General features: G+C 42.9%; 1 protein-coding gene across 13 annotated transcripts in view; it reads right to left on the bottom strand.

Annotated features, from left to right (window-relative positions):
• Positions 1 to 20,051, bottom strand: part of Mbnl2 (muscleblind like splicing regulator 2) — a 150,420-nt gene that overhangs the window by 35,030 nt on the left and 95,339 nt on the right. For 11 of the 13 annotated variants that reach the window (XM_013360597.4, XM_021729891.3, XM_040281660.2 and 8 more), the window contains exons 3-5: positions 15,946 to 16,110; positions 8,632 to 8,832; positions 5,563 to 5,826 (exon numbers count right to left, since the gene is read on the bottom strand). In XM_013360597.4, the coding sequence (XP_013216051.1) occupies positions 5,563 to 5,826; positions 8,632 to 8,832; positions 15,946 to 16,110 (630 nt within the window). The remainder of the gene's footprint in view (positions 1 to 5,562; positions 5,827 to 8,631; positions 8,833 to 15,945; positions 16,111 to 20,051) is intronic. The other 2 variants (XM_040281665.2, XM_040281666.2) reach the window with 1 other exon arrangement.

Below are 20,051 nucleotides of genomic sequence, written 5' to 3'. Positions count from 1 at the left end.
GAAATAATAACAAATATGGATTGATTTAGACTACAATGAAAAATTTTTCCTATTTATGGTTAGTTGTTGTTAAACAAAAAATGGAAAAATTCTAAGATGGAATTCTGTGAAAATAAATTCAAAGGAATAGCTCCAATGCAAATTAAAAAAAATGAAATATCCCTTTTCTATGTTTAGCACAATAGGTAAATCCCTAAGATTTGTCTAATAATGAAATATTTATGTCCTAAAGTTCTGGGGGTAGAACTATGGCATTTTAAATAAAATAAGATAGTGATGGACCCTTAAAACTGGAATAACTAGTGATATTTTCCTTGGGAAAATCATTTGATGATTCAGAACAGAAAGTATGGTCCTGACAGGGGATGGGTAAAGAGCTGGGGCAGGGGATTCAAAACAGAGTGGGAAGGGCTGCAGGTCAAGGTAGATTCGGGATGGCCAAGGTTTTGGAAGGTGGTTTTGATAGAGGCCACCAAAAACTAGGAAAGCAATGCTGTGAAAGTCAAGCAGTGAATGTTACTAACCAAAGCAACCCGATGAGCTGGAAAATGACAAAACTTGTAGATATTTTTTCCTCAAATGTAAATTCAACATCAAATAACACCCACAATGCCAGTGGTGTTGTTTAAACTCTTTGGACCCTGCACAGTGTTACACTATGAAAAAAAATGCAGACTTTGCTTTGTTTTTTGAGTTTAAACGAATGTTAATTAAAGGCGGCAGCATAGCCTACTCTCATAGAGCCCTTGGGAATGCGAACTGGATGTTAAACTCAAAACCATTTTCGCCTCCAGTGGTCCAGACTCAGCTGCCCCTTCACCTGCAGTCTAGCATTTTCAGAATGAATCCATTGTTGGGAGCATCTTTTCTGACAAGAGTCTCGAAAGGCTGGGTTTAGGAACAAAATTAACAAAGCATCACTGAATGAAGTCCCCCAGTAGAATAAGAACAAAACATACTTAACGTTTCTTTTTTAGGATAGTCACCTGGAAGGTTAACTTGCCCCCCATTTTTTTTTGGTTTGTTGAAATCTGATTTCCATAGAGATAATTAATAATAATTAGAATAATTTAGGAATGTAAGGAAACAATGCCTCGGTGAGCAGGACAGGGGTGAAGTGTCTGTTCCACTGCGTGGTGTGTGTTTTCTTTATTGGACGCAGCTGTCTTCTTTGCAAGCTAACGCTCAGATCTTAGAGAAGAGGGCACAAGAATTAAGATGTCAGAGGCCCCACATTGCAAAGTTGTATGGAAAGTGTTTTAAAACTCCTTGTGGATAAGTAGTCATGGGACAATGTGGCTTATTTTGATGTTTCTAAACTCTCCTGTTTTAGTTGGTGTTGCTGACGGCTGGCTTGTGTACCTGCATTGCAGGATCTTCAGGCTCAGACCCAGCCTTAGAGACCTAGGAGCCCAGTGTGCGCTGGGAGCCTGCTTAGGTTCCCATGCAGAAAAGGTTCTATTTAATTGAGTCCCTTTCATGTGCCAGGCACTTGGCATCCACTTTTGCTGGCCTCACCAGCACTTGAGTCCTCTGCTTACTCTGGACCCCTCCACTTAGCATATGCTGGATGAGTCAGGGGGAGGTGGCCCATGTGCAGCCAGGTTTTTCTATTTATGAGTTGATGAGCAACCCTCCTGCAGGTCAAGGTGAGCAACCAAGGGCCAGGTGTTACAGGCAAAGACCAAATCCAAGGGGTCAGGAAACCCTGGAAAAAATGATCAGAGCTACCACTTCCATGAGGGCTGAGAGGATGTGGAGGAGCAGGATGGAATTCCGAGTCCCTGCGCATGTTTTCCTGCACAACTGAAACTTATCTAGCCGATGGCAGCTTGTCCCGTTTCCTTTTGTAAACTACTTTTCTCCTTGAATCGCCCCATTTTGGTGTATGTGAACAAAGACTGCGTATGTGAGCATCAAGCATGTTTTGTGTTAAAACTACCCAAGAGAAGCTCTGTCTAGTTTATCCTCATATTTTAAAAATTCCGGTGAAGGTGATCCTTAGTTTTTAAGAGGTATTGTAAAAGAAGAAGGCTTGAAAGGAAATAAATGTCTCTCTTCCAGAGTCAAAAGCTTTAAATTCCTTTTTAAAAGGGTCTCATTAGGGCTGGGGCTGTAGCTCAGCAGTAGAGCGCTCGCCTAGCATGTGCGAGGCCCTGGGTTCGATCCTCAGCACCATATAAAAATAAATAAAATAAGGGTATTGTGTCCAACTAAAAACTAAATTAAAAAAAAGAAAAAAAAGAAAAGGGTCTCATTAATCAAAATAAGGGGGGAATCCACAGATCACAATAAAAACGGTGCTATGGAAATGCCCAGGGTTCAGATGAGGAGGCCAGGTGAATGGACATGGACATCTGCTAACATCATCAGCCCGTTCGTCCTTTTAAACAAGGAAATAAATTTATAGTTTTTCTTCAGGGTACTAAGGAATCTCGCTAGGAGGGAACGAGGACTTTATCCAGCTGCACCTCGGCTGGTTTCGAATGAGCGACTCACTTAAACTAAAAAGACATGACAGATTAAGTAATTTTTATGTCACTGTCAGAAAGATGCTGGCTTTTGTTCTGAAACGACATTCCTTTGGGTTGCCTCTGAAGATGCCGTGGGATCCTGTGACTTCTCAGAACTCCAAATTTGGGCACGGTGGAAAAATCAGAGAAACTATGGCAACGGACTCCACCAGCATCCCGGGCGGCAACCTCTGCCTCTGGTGACGAGTGTTCTGTGAACACGTGGAGCAGGGCCTGAGAGAGCAGCTGTGGCCGCAGACCACCAGGGGGAGGGTGGACCTGTGCGTGTCAATGACGTTACTGCTCCTAGCCCCATTGGCCTGGATGTCCTACTGTGTGTAAGAGGTGCACTGTCCCTTAAATCATTTGAAATAAATGTTGATGTGGACATCAAAACTGATGTTTCCAAAATACAGGAAGAAAAAAATCAGGCCACAGTTAGAATCAGGGCTCATCCCTAAGGTCACTATTGGTACCGTGGTTTTGTCATAACAGGTTCTTGAGTTGTAGGGAGTGGTGTTTTCATATTCCTGAACCTCATCTGATACCTCGGTAGTGAGAAATGGCTATTGTCGCCCAGACTAAACCAGTAGAAGCTCTTATCCCTCTAACTACAGGAAGAGCCACCAAATGACATGTAACTAATTTTTCCCTAGAGATGGGAAACAATAGCTCTATTTATAGATTCTGTAACATTACTCTTAGATACTGTTTTCTCTCTTATCAAGAGATATAAGAATGTGTCCCTCCTTCTAGAGGCTCAGAGTCATGGTCTGTGTCATGGGAGACGCTGGACCCACAGAACGGAACTGACAAACTCGGCGGGAAAGTCCCTGCACCTGGCTTTCCTGAGTCTTGTTTTTCCTCTCCCCTCTTGGAAGGGCACTGTGACACGACAGTGAAGTCCAACTTCGTCATTTACAGTACTTCAGGAGGGTGTTTGTCTCTTGCTGCCAGAGTCCTGACCAGTCCTGCTAACGTCCTGAGTTTCTGGTTTGATATTTATAAGGTGAATTATATGGAAAAACATGTTCTTAGTGCCCAACAATCAACTCGACAATTAGGATAAGTTGAGAGCTGGCTTGAAAACATGACTACAATGGAAACAATAACAACAACAAATTCTCAGAGTATGAGACCTTCATTAAGTGGGTGGGAAGATGGAGTCCACCCTGGACAAAAGTGGAAAGGACTCATTTGCCTTCTAAAGCACTTTCCTTTTCGTCAACGTTTTCCCATCCTTCCTTCTAATTCTCTTCTACTAGAACTCAAAAAGCGAACATTTCTCTATTTTTTACCAACCCTTTTGTATGGATGTACACATCCACATGTATACAGGAACTTAAAAAAATCATTGTAATGTCCAATGATATAAGAAAGCGAAGGACAAGAGGAAAGAAGACTACAGGATTAAAATCTCTCGGGGGGGAAAAAAAAGATGAAGGACTCACTTCTCAAGCTGTGTGGAGATGAGCTCAGGTGGGAAAGACCTACATAACCACAAAGTCCACACCAATGGCAATGTTGTCAGGGCAGGCTCTGTGTCCTTCTCTCCTCGGAACACAAGCCCACGCCTTTATAAAGCCTTTGAGAAAAAGGTTGTATGGTGATGGACTTGTTGTATGACTCATCTGTTTGGGCCAATTGTCAGTGTATGAGGCCAGAGTTGTACCTAGATAATGTTTTTAAAAATGATATCTTTCATCTCCTACATTCCCAAGAGAGGATTGGCCACAGAGGCCCTCATGTCCCTCTCACCCATCATGCATTTCTACAATGTCATTGAAGAAATGACATTGGTACCCTCACTTACTCAATTCCAAGCGCCTTGAGGGTAAAGACACTTGCCTCCTTTATTTATTCTACCCAGAAAGTGCCTGATGCTTGGCAGGTCCCATTAGCTGTTTTAAATGAGTGAATGCACCGTGCCTATCATAGAGCAATAGACTTTCATAAGCCAGACCTCTCACTTTAAAACAAGTTAATTAAAAATGTCTGCCACCCAGTGTGGTGGTTCTCCAACTTGGATGTGCACTGGAATCACCTGGGAGCTTTAAAAGATAGGCCACTGCCAGTTCACATCCGGCAAATAAGAATCTTTGGAGGAAGGGGTCAATGCCAGTCCCTTTCAAAAGCCCTGGATTAATTCCAAAACACAGCCAAGTTTGAGAAGCAGTGTTCTAGGCATGTATTTCTCTAATGTTCATGTGCATACAAAATACTGAGAAGGTTTTAAAATTCAGATCTTGATGCCAAAGATGTAGGATGAGGCCCAAGAGTCTGTAGGCTCAAGAGCATCATGATGTGCTCCGGTTGCTAGGGGAGGGCTGGGCTCCTTGAGATTCTGGAGCTGTAACAGGCTCCCAAGGTGTGGATCATAATATTGCTGCTGGTCTCTAAGGGACATTGAGGAGCATCCAGGAGACAAGCCTGGGTGACAGGTCCCTGGATTTTAGCACCATCCAGCACACTTCTGATTTCATCTGTTCCATGAATTGCCGTTCTATATACAATTTCATGGGTGGGTGGGTGGGGGGTGATAGGTTCTAATGTTGTGATAAGTGAAAAGAAAGGGGTGGGGGATAGGAAGTGGAAAAATCCCTGACGGGGTCACTTGTTGCTAGGCATCCGGTGCAGCCACAGCTCCCCTCCTGGCTGCTCGCAACAGCTTGCTGCCGCTTTCCAGTGCTCAGCGCCAGAGGGCCATCTTCCTTTCCTCGGCTCTGAAGCTCGGCACCCACCAGGGTCCCCACCCCACCGGGTCCCTCTCTTCAGAGGACCCCAGTTACTACAGAACTGGAGCCCGCAGGTCGCACGGGGTTCCCTGAACCTTAGGGATTTATTTATTGTGCTGAAGAAGGGAAGGAGGGGAAACAAAACAAAACAAAAAGGGGAAACGACCACGAAACTTAGGCAGCGGAGCAGCGGGAATAGCAGCCTTCCACGTCCCCACGGTCCGGGGAGCGTCTGAGTCCCCGCCCTGGAAGCCCCGCCCCCCGGCCGGGAGGGCGCGGGGCGGCGGGGCGGGGCGCGCGGGCGCCGCACTTACCATGACTGTGGCCGCGGCCGCGGCTGCCTGGGCGGCCACCGCAGCTTGGTTGGCTTGGTGCTGCGCAGCTTTGATTTTGGCCTGCAAGTGTGCAGGAGGGTGAAAATATTTGCATTTCTCCCTCATGCAACGCCCCTTTATGTAATCCATACAAACGGTTACGGTGTTGTCGTTTGTGTCGATCATGGTGCTGTCGGCCGGGTGTGCGAAGCGGCAGTCGGTCTCTCCCCGGGCGCAGTTGCCGCGCTGGAACTCCCTGCATACCTGGGACAGGAGGGAGGACAGCGATGCGGGAGGCGCCTGCGGCCCGCGCCGCCGCCCCGAGGACGAAGGGGCGCCTCCCGAGCTTCGCAGGGTGGCTTTTGTGCCTGGGAGCCTAAGGCTTTCCTTATCCAGGACCCAGGTTACGGAATCTCCGACAATATTCTCACTTTTGGGTTACCCCCTTTTTCTAGGGGGGAATATTGAAGCTGAGAAAATAATCCGAAACCAGCGAATTAGCTAAAAGATCAAAGGAAAAAAACCCAGCAAAGCCTCCTTCGTGGCCGGTTGGAAGGTCCCTGTCTCCCCGCCCCCAATCTCCTACCTGAAAACATTCTGGGGTTGCTATAGAGTTTGATTGATTGATTGATTGATTGGAGAGATAATGTCAAGCTACCATAGGGGTCCAACTCCAAAAAGTTATAGGAAATGAGATCCTCACTCCTCCTCCCTCTGGGTGGATAGGACCAGGGGCCTGCTGCAGTCTCCCCCACCTTCTCTGCTGCTCTACAGAGAGAACTTAAGCCTAGGATCATCAATAGCAAGAACTGCAATATCCGAGACACCAAAACATTCATCTTAAGATGATAACTATATTATTAGTTTTGACAACCCCAGAGATTAAAAAAAGAAACAGAAAAATATGCTCAGAGATAAAGGATAAGACAAATGGAGGGAAGGAGAATAGAGTTACGAATGTTGGTTTTTGAAGTCTTTTTAATCCCTAATTCGCCTGAAATCTCAAGTAACTAATATTTTCCATCCTCAGAATTTGGGGGACCAAGATTTTATGACATAAAGAAAGATTTCTTCAGAACTCAAGAGTTGTTTTTTTTTTTCTTCCTTTCTTTTTTAATACACTTCCTGATGGGTCTTACTCAAGTGACTCGTGGACAACATTAAAGAAACAGGCAGTTGGATGTGATCTTAATTGACTTATTTCGTTTTCTGGGAAAGTATTCTTAATTATGCTTTGGACGTAGACAACATGAACTGAGATGAATAGTGTATGCATATTAATTATGAATTAATTCTTCCTTGCCTATAAATATCAGCAGGGAAGGATTAGTAGCATTGTAAGTTATTTCTCCTTAGGGTCCAGTTTCATAGTCAACATGTATAAGTGGCAATGGCCATGAAGGGTCACTGACAGGAAACCCAAGTCTTGTGAAAGTCAAACACACTTGGGAAATAGTGTTTCACTGACCAGTGGCCAGGTGAGATGGAAAAGTCAACAGGGTAAGTCACGAGTCGTTAACTATCTCCTCCTACGCTGGTATTAATGTTCCATCTTTAGTTAAAAAAAAATGTGCAAAGTACAGATTACTAAGCTATTAGCAGAGACTCTTGAGTAAGCCTTTCTCTACAAATGGAACGATTCCTGTCTGTGACATCATAGGTGTAGACCAGCATTTGCCCAGGGTCTCTGTATACAGCTGACTTCATTCCTGGTTTGAAATGAACTGAGACTGCTCTGCTGAATGAGTCTCTGTGAATCATTTTTACATATCATTGTCCACCAACTCTGTTGGGAGGGACTACTTGTTCCCAACTCCGCTGATTTAATTTGTTTTCTGGAACAGGCATGCACTGAACACTAAAGCTCTGTGCGCCCCAGCAGGTGGAGCCCCAAACACTTTTCTAGTACCCTAACATATCTATTCAATATTCACAGGGATAGGCTGCATCTTTTCAAAACAAGAACAATTAGAGTTTGCATTCTCCTCATCTAGAGATCCATATACTCCAGATTGAAGCTGAGTAAAAAAAATATACATCTTTAAAAATATTTACAGTTTGACATTCTGAATTCTAAATCATCCACAGGATATTAGGATGCAAACACTCTGTTGCCCTCAAGGTTTACTGGGTTAATATTTAAACAAGCACACACTGGAAGAATATTCTCTAATGATCCAACCTTCTATGTATACATAGATTACCCAACAACTTAAATCAATAATGGAATTAAAGGAGGACTTTGAAAATTTTGTCAGGATCTTTATACACCCTGCTAAAGTTCTTTGAATATCATAGGGACATTGCGGTAAGGTTAATAGATGAATTATGTAGCTCTGATTAAAGAGAAGGTTTATTTAACAAAGCGAAGAAGGGTCAGTTTGATTCACGATGTGAAGATTTGTGTTTTATAAAAATATAGACTGTTTTCTTAGAATCTGTATAACACTTTTCGTTTAAAAAAAAAACTCAGTTAATAACCAAGTTTATCCAGCTTCCAATTCCCACTGTGCACTAGTGAAGCCACCAGAGATGATATTCTGGAACATACTAGAGCAGGTGTACTTGGTTCTTAATAATTTGAAATATGTTCACAACAATTGGTTATTTGTCATGGTCCCACTTGCTCCAACCCTTGTCCCTGACTGTCTCCCACTGCCCTGGTTGCTGAGCTTCTGATCAACTCTAGAATGTTCCAGGATCCAGGAAGGGTTTGTGCTGGGCAACAGGAGGAGGCTATCAGAACTCGGAGCCACTTGTCTAGCTTGAATAGTGATTGATTTAATATTCTATTAGTTGAGAAATATTTTGCCCTTATGCACATAGTCCACACAGCTGGTTTGTGCCTATGTTAAAGTGATTCCTTTCCCACAGACTAATTTTCTTTATACCTGGCTTTCATCTCAAACCATACAATGTTGAGTGTGTGGGTTTGGGAGGAGTGTGTGTAGATGTATTCATGGCATTTTTGCAGAACATTTTTGCAGAATGACCTCACAAGCATTTGCCTACACAGAAGTGCACTTTCTACCACAAATGCATCTCAAAACACAAACATAATTGAAGTACCTCCAGTTTGTCAGTCCTGAGAAGTTTCTGAGTTGCAGTTGATCCCGGGACAGTGACAGGCGGACTTCCGGGAACAATAACAGGTGTGGTGGGTAGAATTTCCGTTGGGACTAACCCAACTCCAGGGGTTACAGGTGCTAAGTAAGGAGCAAAGCTAATAGCCGTATTTGTCCCTATGGCGGGACCTACAGGAAAAGTGGGCTGTTAAAGGAAGACAACACAGGAAAAAGGTGAGAGTCAAACTTCAAAATTACCAGCAAGTGTCATTTGAGCAAAATTTATTCATTTTATACAATATTTTTTGTTAGTTGCATAATTCGATGCTGAATTGTAAACATTCATTAAACATCTATTTTTTGTTTTCCTTAACATAAATGAAAACCATGTAGATTTTCTTCCCCAAACCATGTACAAATATAGAAGATCGTAGAAACCCATTTACAAGAAACAGAGTAGACCTTTGTTCTTATGAAAGTGTTCTCAATAAAAGGAAATGATAATTACCACTCTAAGCACTCATTGTTTCAAACGATTGAACATTATAACACTAAAGCAGTAAAGCTTATGGAATACAAACTGTCTTTGATTCTCCCACACATCTCAAACGGAGAGGAATAAAGAAAATCCAAGATTATACCTTGATTTTCAAGTTGACCAAATTTATGCATTTTCAAATAGTGTAGCTATTGGGATTTTATTTGTGCTCAGAGTTGCCAGTATATTTCCACATTCCATCTCTACATATATTCCCAAAACTCATATGCGGTTTTCAAGTAGACCTACTATGTTTTGCTGTAGCTCAAGACGTCTCATCTAACCTTCCCTTCATGAAAGGCTGGATGAAAGAGTTTGAAAATTTTCAACCAACGAATTTTTCAATGAACCATTAAGTCTTGGTTTGGTTTCCTAGATCACAAAATCAAGACAATTGTGACAAAAGTATCCCATACTTTATTAAATGTGTTCTGTGTCACTGTATTCCTGTGGGAAGTATAGAGACTCCTAAACTCTTGAAAGAGGAAATACACTAGTAGGTCATGGAGATGATTTTTTAAAAAGCTCTTCCTATAAATATGTAAATAATTCTGCCTTCCAGAAAAGAAATTATGTACATGTGAGAACAATGAACCTTGATTCACTTTAAAGAACCACCATTAAAAATGTAAGATTCCAAAGATTTTTCTTAGAATAATTTTTACATTGAATTAGACCTGAATGGCTCTTGCTGTTTGTTTGTTTGGTTGGTTTTTATTTGTGGATGATTTTAACACACTTGTTTTCAGACATTTGCAATCATATGTTAATGCAATTTTCTAACATTGAATTATGCCATTCTGTGTGTCATTTCCCTTCTCTGTTCATACATCACAGATGACCTTGTTGTCTATTTGTGAGTCTGAATGAGTTGTTCAAATGGGGAAAATAACAATCTTTGTTTAGTAAACACATTTTTCTTTACAATAGCTGAAAAATCTCTTATAAATGGTCATGTTAGAAAACAGTGAATTATTGGTGGTTGTGTAGGGATTCCCAGAGAGGCTGAAAAGCCTTTGTGCAGTGGCTGGGGCTGTGCTTCTCACGGTATTAGATGGCGGATGCTCGGTCCTCCCTGGAGGAGCTCTTAGATCTTTATGGCTCAGACATAAAATTCGTTGTGAGAGAAGGTGGCAACGTGAGATCTCAACGTGGGAAATAGACGGCAGTCAGGATTTTTTCCTCCTTTGACTTTCTACAAAATTTTATATATGTATATTATGCACTTGAGTCATAATTATAACAAGTTGTGGTTTGTCATCAACTGTAGCTTTTATAATTTAGTACTATTGGAAAAGAGCCAAGGGATTTAATAGTGTAAGGACTAAGTAATGTTAGGATCTTAAAAAAATCAATTCTGAATGGTCATAAATCAAAACACATCAGTGGTTCAATGTATCGGTTGTATCAGAGATTCCTGGAAGGAATTTTTAAAATAGAGATAAACTCTGAGTACTAGGTCTAGGCAGAGACCTTCAAATGTGTATTAATTTTTTTTTTCCTACATGGTCAGGTGTGTGGAGAAATTTGGGAACCAGTGTCAAAACTAAGGAACTAAAACAGGTATTAAAAACTTGTACTAAATGAGTAATTTAACTCAGAGACTAATTATCAAAGTAAACATTTAGAGCAAAGAGCTCTCTCCCACATCTCCATCTTGATTTTCTGTGGAGGCAAATTCCCAACCATCTCTTCCCACATATCAGTGGGGCAGCATAAATACAGGTTGTGTCTTGACCATCAACAGGATGTGAGGACTTCAAAACTCATCCCCCAGAACCTTTTTGGATGTCAACTAATCGTTCCAGTTAGCCAAATCTTGCCTTCAAAAATATGTTGCTTGTTCGTGTGATTTTATGATCTAAAATGAAATGTCCTGGTATGTTTTATTGATGCAGTTCACAGAGAAATGGGTTATTGAAAAGTAAAAATACAGATTTTAGACAGTGGGAGGTTGACATTCAAATCCAGTGCTCTGCCACTTATTCCACGCCCCCCCACCCTGCCCTGCCCCAACCCCAGGAAGAAAATTAACCTCTCTGAGCTTTAGTTTCCTCATCTGCAGTGCGGAAGAAAAGCCACTTAGCTGAACAAGGTGCTATTTCTCGTCAACTTCCCATGGTCCAAATTTAATAGATAGCCATTGTAGTAGTGTAGATGTCAGTACTAATAACATTTTTTTTGGGTCTCAAATTATCCAATGCTTTTAAAACAGAAATGTAATCAGCATAGCAATATACCAAATAGAAATTGAATTAAATGGTAGCAAATATCTTCTCTTCTTTTTTGAAATATGAGGTGGGAAATAAATATTTTCTGTTATGTGAAATTGAATGTTGAAAATTCACAGGCTTTGCAGAGATGGATTCAATTGGGTGTTTTTCTTATTTTATAGTGTTCTTCATTAAAGTTGATTAGTTAAAAATTACAGCAACAGTCGTTGGCTGAGATGTGCGTGCTGCATTATTATTATGACGGACTGTAATACTTAGCTTCTGGCATTCTCAAAGTCTTCCTACACATATTGTCTTCTTTAATCTCCCAACACTTACAAGAAGCAAGTGTGGGTGCAGGCATGCGCAGTCTCCAGGTAAGAGCAGGTTGGAGACACTGGAAGGAAAACCCAAGGTCAGTGCCTCTGAGAGTCAAGGCTTTGCAAGCAGCCAGGCGCCCAGTCTCAGGCTAAGTCCACTCTTCTGCATTCCCTAGACTTTTGCCATATTTCTTAAAAAAAAAAAAAATAGAAAGGTGGGGGGGCCAATATATTGGAGGTCTGAATGCCTCTGAGCACACAGAAAGCCGTGTGTGCCCACAGCCAACCTGAGCCTCCTACAGACAGTAGGAGCTGCTCTCTACAGCCCTGTAGAGAAAGTGACTCCTAGGTCCCCAAGTGAAAGGAGACTCCTGAGCTGTGCAGTCTTTGCTGACAAGGCATCCTGGTGTCTGAACTGGGTTCCCCACAGGCAGCTAAGGGAAGAGCAGGGCGGCACCTTTAAGAGTCTGTTCCCAGAAGCGCACCCGCTCTGGCTGGGAGAACTGGCCTGCAGCTCTGCAGAAGTGCTGTTGCCATGCTGCCGGGAGACAGGATCCATTTGGTCCCCGTCATCTCTCTGCACTAACCCACAGCTGAAAAGGCCAGAGGACAAGATCTGCAAAAAGCTTTCTTGAAGAAAATCGCTTGTGAAATGCCCGTCTTGCTGTTTCCTCCCCGTTCTTCACTCCAAGTCCGTGTGCTTCTCGGCCCCCTCCCACCCTCAGCTCCATTTCCCCAGCACATTACATCTGTAGTTTGGGGTTCACTGGGATTGGCTGGGGTCCAGAATACACAATGCATTGTAGGTCAGAGTCAAGGTTAAAGGTCTAGGCTTGGTCCCCAGTGACATGGCCCGGCACTGAAGGGTCTCCAGTAAGGCGGTGACAGGATCCCACGCAGGTTTTTTAAAGATTCTTCTGATTCTATACATAGGCTATACCGGAAAAAGTATGAGTGGAGGGTGACAGATGAGGAAGGAATTGCTGATGCGGGGGCTCCGACGAGGGTGCTGGGAGGGAGAGAAGAGGGTGGTTTCGAAGGCAGATGTGCCAGGACCTGCTGACGCACTGTGTGCCAGGGCCTGCTGGGTTGGGTTTGGGATTTCAGCTCGATTGTGCCATTTACTGAAACGGGAAAGTAGTGGAATAAAGAATTTGGTTTTGAACATGTCAAGTTCCCGTGAGAAGTCTGAAGGCGAGTCCAGTAGGCAGCTGGCTGTGTAAGCCTGGGTTTCAGAGGAGTGGGTTAGAACGGAAGCACACTTTGGGGGTCTCTGTAAATGGCTTACATTTGGGAATTAATGAAGCCGTGAGAGACAGGGTAGATAGGAAGAGACATCCGGCCTGGGGATCTCTACCTACAACAGAAGCTTGAAATGGGCACAGGAGACAGAGGTGTCAGAGAGGCCTGTTCCACATGGTCCAGGCAGATATAACGTAATTCAGGCTGATATAACCAAAGACCATGAACCGGGGCCTTTTAAACAACAGAAACTGATTTCTCACAGTTCTAGAGGCTGCAAAATTCATGATCAGGGCACGGAGGGCACTTTCTTTCCATACGTGGTTGCTGCTGCTGGCTGTGTCCTCCAGGCAGAAAGGCCATGGCCTCTCTTCTCCGAAGGACACTGCCACATTCAGGAGGGCTCCATCCTCACGACCTGATCACCCCCTCCCCAGAGGTCCTAACTCCAAATCCCCTCTCCTTGAGGGTCGGGACTTCAATATGTGAATTTGGGGCTGACATACACATTCAGACTGTAGCACCAACGGAGGTGAAATGACCACTGGTTTGGTGATATGGAGGACTGGTCAGAGACTTGGTGGAACCTGTTCATGGCCAGATGAAAGAAGAAGTGGAAAAGAAAATCCTTTAACAAAGTTTAGCCCAGAAGGAGACCTAAAGGGAGAGTGGTTTTTGGTACTCTCTGTTTAGCTATTTATTTGTCTAAGGCAGTTTCTGCATCTTTTAGCTGTTTGTGGCAGCTGTAGACAAATTACTTGAGGACTTAAAATAACAGTGATTTATCCTTCCTCAGTTCTGGAGGCCAGAAGTCCGAAATTAGTTTTGCTGGGCCAAACGCAAGGTGCTGGAGAACTATACTCCCTCCTGACGTTCCTGGTGAGGATTGTTCCTCGGCTTCTATCTTCTGGTGGCTTCTGGCATTCCTTGGCTTGTGGCCACATCATTGTCTGCCTCTGTGGACATGCGGCCTTTCTCCTCTTCCATCCGTGCCAACCCTCCCTCGGCCTTTCCCTTACAGGCACACCTGTGATGGCATTCACACATCTTCAGAGACCTTGTTTCCACATAAGGTGCCCTGAATAGGATTCAGGCACTCTGAGGGCCATTATTTAGCCAAACACACCGTACTGGACAGTAAGGAACTTCTGAGATTCTGAAGTGATTTGCTGGTAGAATCGGTGATTTTTTTTAGGCTTGTCACATTTTTTATTTCAATACTTCATGTGATTCAGAAACCTCTACTGAAATATTTAAATGAAATGTGCTTTTTTTTCCCCCCACAGAGAGAGGGTGATTATTTAGCTTCTAATTAATATTTGAGACAAATATATAAACAAAACTTTAAAAAAATCGTTCAACTAATAGTTAAGAGTAGGAATGGAATTTTCAGATTAATATTGCCATTGAGTCAACAGGGTCAATTCTTATTAAATTCTAAATAATTAGGAAGCGCATAATTCAAATGAGTGAGATATATAAGGTACTGTTACTATGTTGACCTGGCTGGTTCTAAATTCATTGCCGTAGACATTATTTAATATGTATAACTATATTATTTTAGCATTTAGGTAATTTAATAAAATAATTTATATGTGTGCATCAATAAAGAGAACCATAAATTATACATGTGTATAGTTTTAAATAGAACCACTTAAGTGCCTATTTTTGGCACTAAATGTGTTTAGAACCCTGTCCTTGTTAAGTCTGGACATCTGGGCTAGTTGTTACTTGTCCTGCGGATACACTTAATGGAGACCTTCTCTAGGTAGCTTTTCTTATCCAATCCCATTTTTTCTTGGGCCTGACTCTTCCTTCATCCTCTCAGGTATCTGTCTACCTGCAAAAGGCTGAATCTTTCTTATCTTGGAGTTGCCTTCCTCTGGCATTTAATCTTGGAGTCCCCTTCACCTGGCATTTAGTCTTGATTCCCCTGCAGAGCTGGTTCCTGGCTACTGGAGACAAGTAGAATTGCCAACAACCTGCCCCGACTCTCTCCTCCCTTCTCGGTGACCCCTACTCTCCCCAGTCCATCTCACAAGAACACAAGAAGAAAATTTAACTCCAGGGTAGCTTTTCATTTGGAGACTTTTCCTGCAATAAGGATTAATTTTTATAAATAGGCCTTTGTGCATGCATTTTTTGTAAAAAGCAAATTTAATTCACTGTGGCTTTGTTTTGGGGGTCATTTTTTTTTTAAAAAATTAACTTGTTTTGGACAAATCCTTCACAAATGTAAATGAAGCCCACTGAAATTGGGGTACTCCTGGCCCCCAGGGCCTCATTCCTAAAACAATATCCAGACCTTTAAGGAAGTACTTTCGAACCCTGAAACCACAGAGGAAAGACTGCACAATACGGATTCACTATGTAAGTCTCTTGGGCATTTGACCTGTGGCTCTTGTCCCAGCTGCCACACCCTTTGCCCATCTGGGAGAGACAGGAGACAAGTGATGAGGCAGTCTCCTGGCCCGGAGCTACCTCTGACACCCGTGTTGGGGGCTGTTGTCTGGCTCCAGTTGGAGCACGCTGTCGAAAGCCACCCAGCTAAGGTGTGAGTTCAAGTCACAGCTCCACAATTCGTTAGCTACAGGACCCTGGGGAAACCCTTTACCTCCTGGGCTTTCCCACTTTCCTCATCCCTCAGGTGATGCCAAACGCATCCCTGTCAGCTAGCCTCCTACAAGCCTGATCGGCAGAACAACCTCTTCAACACACACATTCTCATCCACGCTGTGGAAACTTCTGCTCTGGCAACGAGGAAGAGTTTGAGTGACGCACATTTCCCAGATACAGAGTGGAGATTGTCTTTGCCCCTGATTCTACCCATTTTTCCATTTAAATTTAAACCAACAACAACTTTTTTTTTTCCCAGCATCCACTGCGCTTCAAAGCTATTTGCTCTGATTGGAACTGAAGTGACAGAGCAGGGAGAGGCCAGGGTCACCATGGCACACCCGCACCAACAGGTCAGCCCCAGCCCGCAGAGAGACAAGGCCACTCACCACTGGATGAAGTGGAGTTCCTGGGAACATGAACTGCATCTGCTGGGCGAGCATTGCTGCTGCCGTTTTCTGCTGGATCAAATTGTTCCTCCCATTAATTTCTAGTTGAGTTTTTAAGTGTGTCGGAGGGTGAAGATATTTGCAGTTCTCTCTTGAACAGCGGCCCTGTAAAATGCACACGTCGGGTTAGGACTGGTGTAAGCAGCCTGCAGCGCCTACCTTGACCATCTCACCATCACAGCTGATCTATGGAGGCAGGGACTGCACGTGTGTGTGTGTGTGTGTGTGTGTGTGTGTGTGTGTGTGTAGGGATTATGGGATTATCATGGCTGCTTGAACGGTTGAGCAGAGAAGATTCATCTCTTCTCCCCCTCCCTCCATCCCATCCTTCCTCCCATCCTTCTTCCTCCCTTCCTTCCACCTTTCTCTTTTTTCTAAATCCTAACAAGAGACTCCAAATAAATGTGACTTCTGAGAGTAGAGAAAGAAAGACCTTCCAGGCAGGATGGACGGCGCAGAAGGGCCTATTTACCACGACCTGTCAAAGGAGTCTTTGATCTTGATGTACACTGGTTTGTACATGATCGAGTGAAGTCAAAATATGAAAAATTATGTGATGGATTCGTGCGCTGAGGATAGGAGTGAAATTTCAAGTGTGTGTTCCAGATGAAATGAAGATATTCCTGATTTCAATCTGCTGTCACAGAGGCGGGGGCAGCTCGGGAACCACATTTCTTAGTAATGGACACTTAGGTGAAGAGCGCAGGCATTAGCTCAGAGGGCCACCTGTAGTCTATTACTCCTCCACCTCAGATCCCCACCCCACCCCATGGCAGGAATATCAAACTTAATGTCATTACACTACCTAGCAAGGTGTGCTTATGGCTACAGTAACATTTGGACACTGAATCTGGCAAAACAGAAAAAAAAACCCAAAAAACAATTAGGTGACAGGTGTGCAAACAACCACTCCTGAAGAGTAATTACATATGGAGGTGTTTATACTTCATTTCCAAGTTTTCAGATCTACCCATTGTGAGAATCACGTTGATGTGTGAATTATGCAATTCCTAGAGAAACAACAACCCACTGTGTTAGCCACTTTGATTATTATCATTCCCTAAAGAATCATCCTATTTGCAACGGGAAGAGAGACTATAGGTTTGCTTACCAGATACAAAAATAATTTTAAAAAGCAAGCTTTGTGGGTCTGGGGGGAATGGGCTTGTTTACCGTCCTCCTAATTCTGAACATCTGGAGTCTCCCTCTGCCTCCCACTATTTTCAGCTGCTCCTGTGGCGGTTCAGGCTTCTTTACAGGGCGGATCTCCCCTCCCTGCCACACAGAAGGGCACATGTGGGTCCCCTGCTTAGTCCTGGTGGTCTGTGCCATCAACCTGTGCTGCCCCAGGGTCTACTCTCAGCAGCGGTGTCTCCATCTTAGGGAGGATGAGGCAGTTGGTGAAGACCTCAGAAGAACTAGGATGCCCAGTGAGAGTCTGTAGCAACAGGCCATGTCAGTGTGTCCCCTGAGCCTCAAGTCCATACCGCAGATGTTTTATTCCATTTCCAATGTACAAATGGACATCCTAGAGCAAGTTCTGGAAGGTCTACTGTAAAGACACAGGTAAACCGGAACTGCTACAGGAAACCAAGTTAAACAGCCCAGGAATCCTCTTTCTCCCTCGGCTTCTCTCTGCAAATCTGCCCCGTCATCCTTGCTGTTTCAATTCTGACTTTACGTGTTGCCTTGTGACTTGCCAGAGTCCCTCCTGCCCCACCAACTTGCTTCCGGCAGCTCTACTTTATTTCTCTTTTGTCCCTCCCTTGATAATTGCCTCAGTCTCTCCGTCTGTTAGGATCAAATCTCTCAGAGAGCATGCAGGTTGGGCCCCGGAAGGTATGTGACCAGTCTTTGAGTTGGCTGCTTTTATGTCACACACCCAAAGCTGATGTCATCTGTGCTAGAAGGTGTGTCATGGGGCACGAATCATAGCTACCACTCATCGGCTGGGGTGCAGGAGATTGAGCAGAATGGCATTTCTTATACAGAGGCTAAGCATCTTCTCTCTGTAGCAAAAAGCACCGCAGTGGGCCTCTGTCACCCAGGAAGGTTCACGAGTACACGGGGCCCTCAGTCTACATACATAAACGTTCAGAGGCTCTGACAGAGGGCTGTGGGGAAGCAGAATCCACAGAATGGGCATGGAACTAGTGAGTTTCCACATTGCCACCAGCATAGCTGTGTTCACTCATATAATTAATTTGATCACTACTCTTTTAATGTAATGCCTTGTAACAGCTCAAATTTCAATTTAGTGGGAATTTTTGGTTTTATTTTTTTAAATATTTATTTTTTCATTGTATTTAGACACAACACCTTTATTTCACTTATTTGGTTTTTTATATGGTGCTGAGGATTGAACCCAGGGTCTCGTGCGTGCAAGGCAAGCTTTCTACCGCTGAGACACAACCCCAGGCCCAATTTGGCTTTCTTTCTTTCTTTTTTTGAAGAGAGAGAGAGAGAGAGAATTTTTTTAATATTTATTTTTTAGTTTTCAGTGGACACAAAATCTTTATTTTATTTTTATGTGGTGCTGAGGATCGAACCCAGCGCCCCGCTCATGCCAGGCGAGCGAGTTACCGCTTGAGCCACATCCCCAGCCCCCCAATTTGGTTTTCTTTCTTTTTTTTTTAAGAGAGAGAGAGAGAGAGAGAGAGAGAGAGAGAGAGAGAGAGAGAGAGAGAGAGAGAGAGAGAATTTTTAATAATTTTTTTTAGGTTTCGGCAGACACAACATCTTTGTTTGTATGTGGTGCTGAGGATCGAACTCGGGCCGCACGCATGCCAGGCGAGCGAGCTACCGCTTGAGCCACATCCCCAGCCCCCCAATTTGGTTTTCTTAATCAATGCTTTTATGCCTTCATATGCCTGGGATTCCTGGAGAAATATATAAATTATTTTCAGCTTAATAGAACATGGTGCACAACATCAGATTCATAATTTATTGATGGGAACTTCTTTTTCATGAGAATTAATGCAATTTCCTAAGGCGTCACACACTGGGAATAAGGAGAACTATTGATAACGTTTGTGCCAGGCAAATTTATGTATGGTTATCATTTTCTCCTTACAACAGCAACAATGATCCCTATTTTACAAAGCTGCTGAGATGGGATCAGTACAAGAAGCAAGTTTCCTAAGGTCATAAAACTGGTAAGTGGAAGAGCTAGACTTTAAACCCAGGTCTATCTGACTGAGTTTCATCACTATGTGATGCTATTTATTAGCAACAGTTAAAATCCTGGGAAGATAAAAACTAGCACTATCCTTCTTAAAACAATAGGACACATAACAAAAATTTAAATATATTTAAGTACATGTATGAGGATTTGGGAATAGAAAAGAATTATTTGCCTGGCCTTTACATTGATAAGGGGACAAGGCTCATACCTGGCTCTATCCTTTTCTAGCTGTGTGACTTTGAGTTATTACTTGAATTTTTTATTTCTCTGTACAATGAAAATACTTATTGTGTCTTCCTCTTAGCTCTGTTGTGCAATTCATTGAGTTAACACATGCATAAGGTTTAGGGAACTGCCTGGCACATAGTAAGCAATGAATAAATGCTATTAGCATCAGAAATATTTGTACATGATATTTTGTTTACAGGAAGTTGAGGGTCACAGATTCTATAGTACTTTGGTCTCTGGTTCTTTCATACAATAAGCTGTCACATCAAAACATGATAAAGGCTACTTAATTGTACTTACTCAATTATTTTATGATTTGAGTTATTTTCAATTTCAATAGGATATTTTTGCAAGTACTCATATTTAAAATTATAGCCTTGAACCCTAGTTCAATCTGATATTAGTATTTTGAAGAATATTCGTACATGGATGTCTGAGACATACTAAATCAAGCACTGGAAATCTCTAGGAAGCAGGATTTTATTATGAGGCCCTATAGGATTTTTTAAATCCTAAAGGAAAAGCTACTGTCAAAATCTAATGAGCTATCTGACACAGAAAACAGTTTTATCAGGACATTTTCATGAAGGCATAAGATTTCTCAGGACTTATATCACTGCGTCAAAACCGTTGA

Source organism: Ictidomys tridecemlineatus, chromosome 6 (assembly GCF_052094955.1).
Source record: "Ictidomys tridecemlineatus isolate mIctTri1 chromosome 6, mIctTri1.hap1, whole genome shotgun sequence".
NCBI classification, from domain to species: Eukaryota; Metazoa; Chordata; class Mammalia; order Rodentia; family Sciuridae; genus Ictidomys; species Ictidomys tridecemlineatus.
Note: the sequence above shows the minus strand (reverse complement) of the source record. Positions and strands in the feature narration are given on the sequence as shown.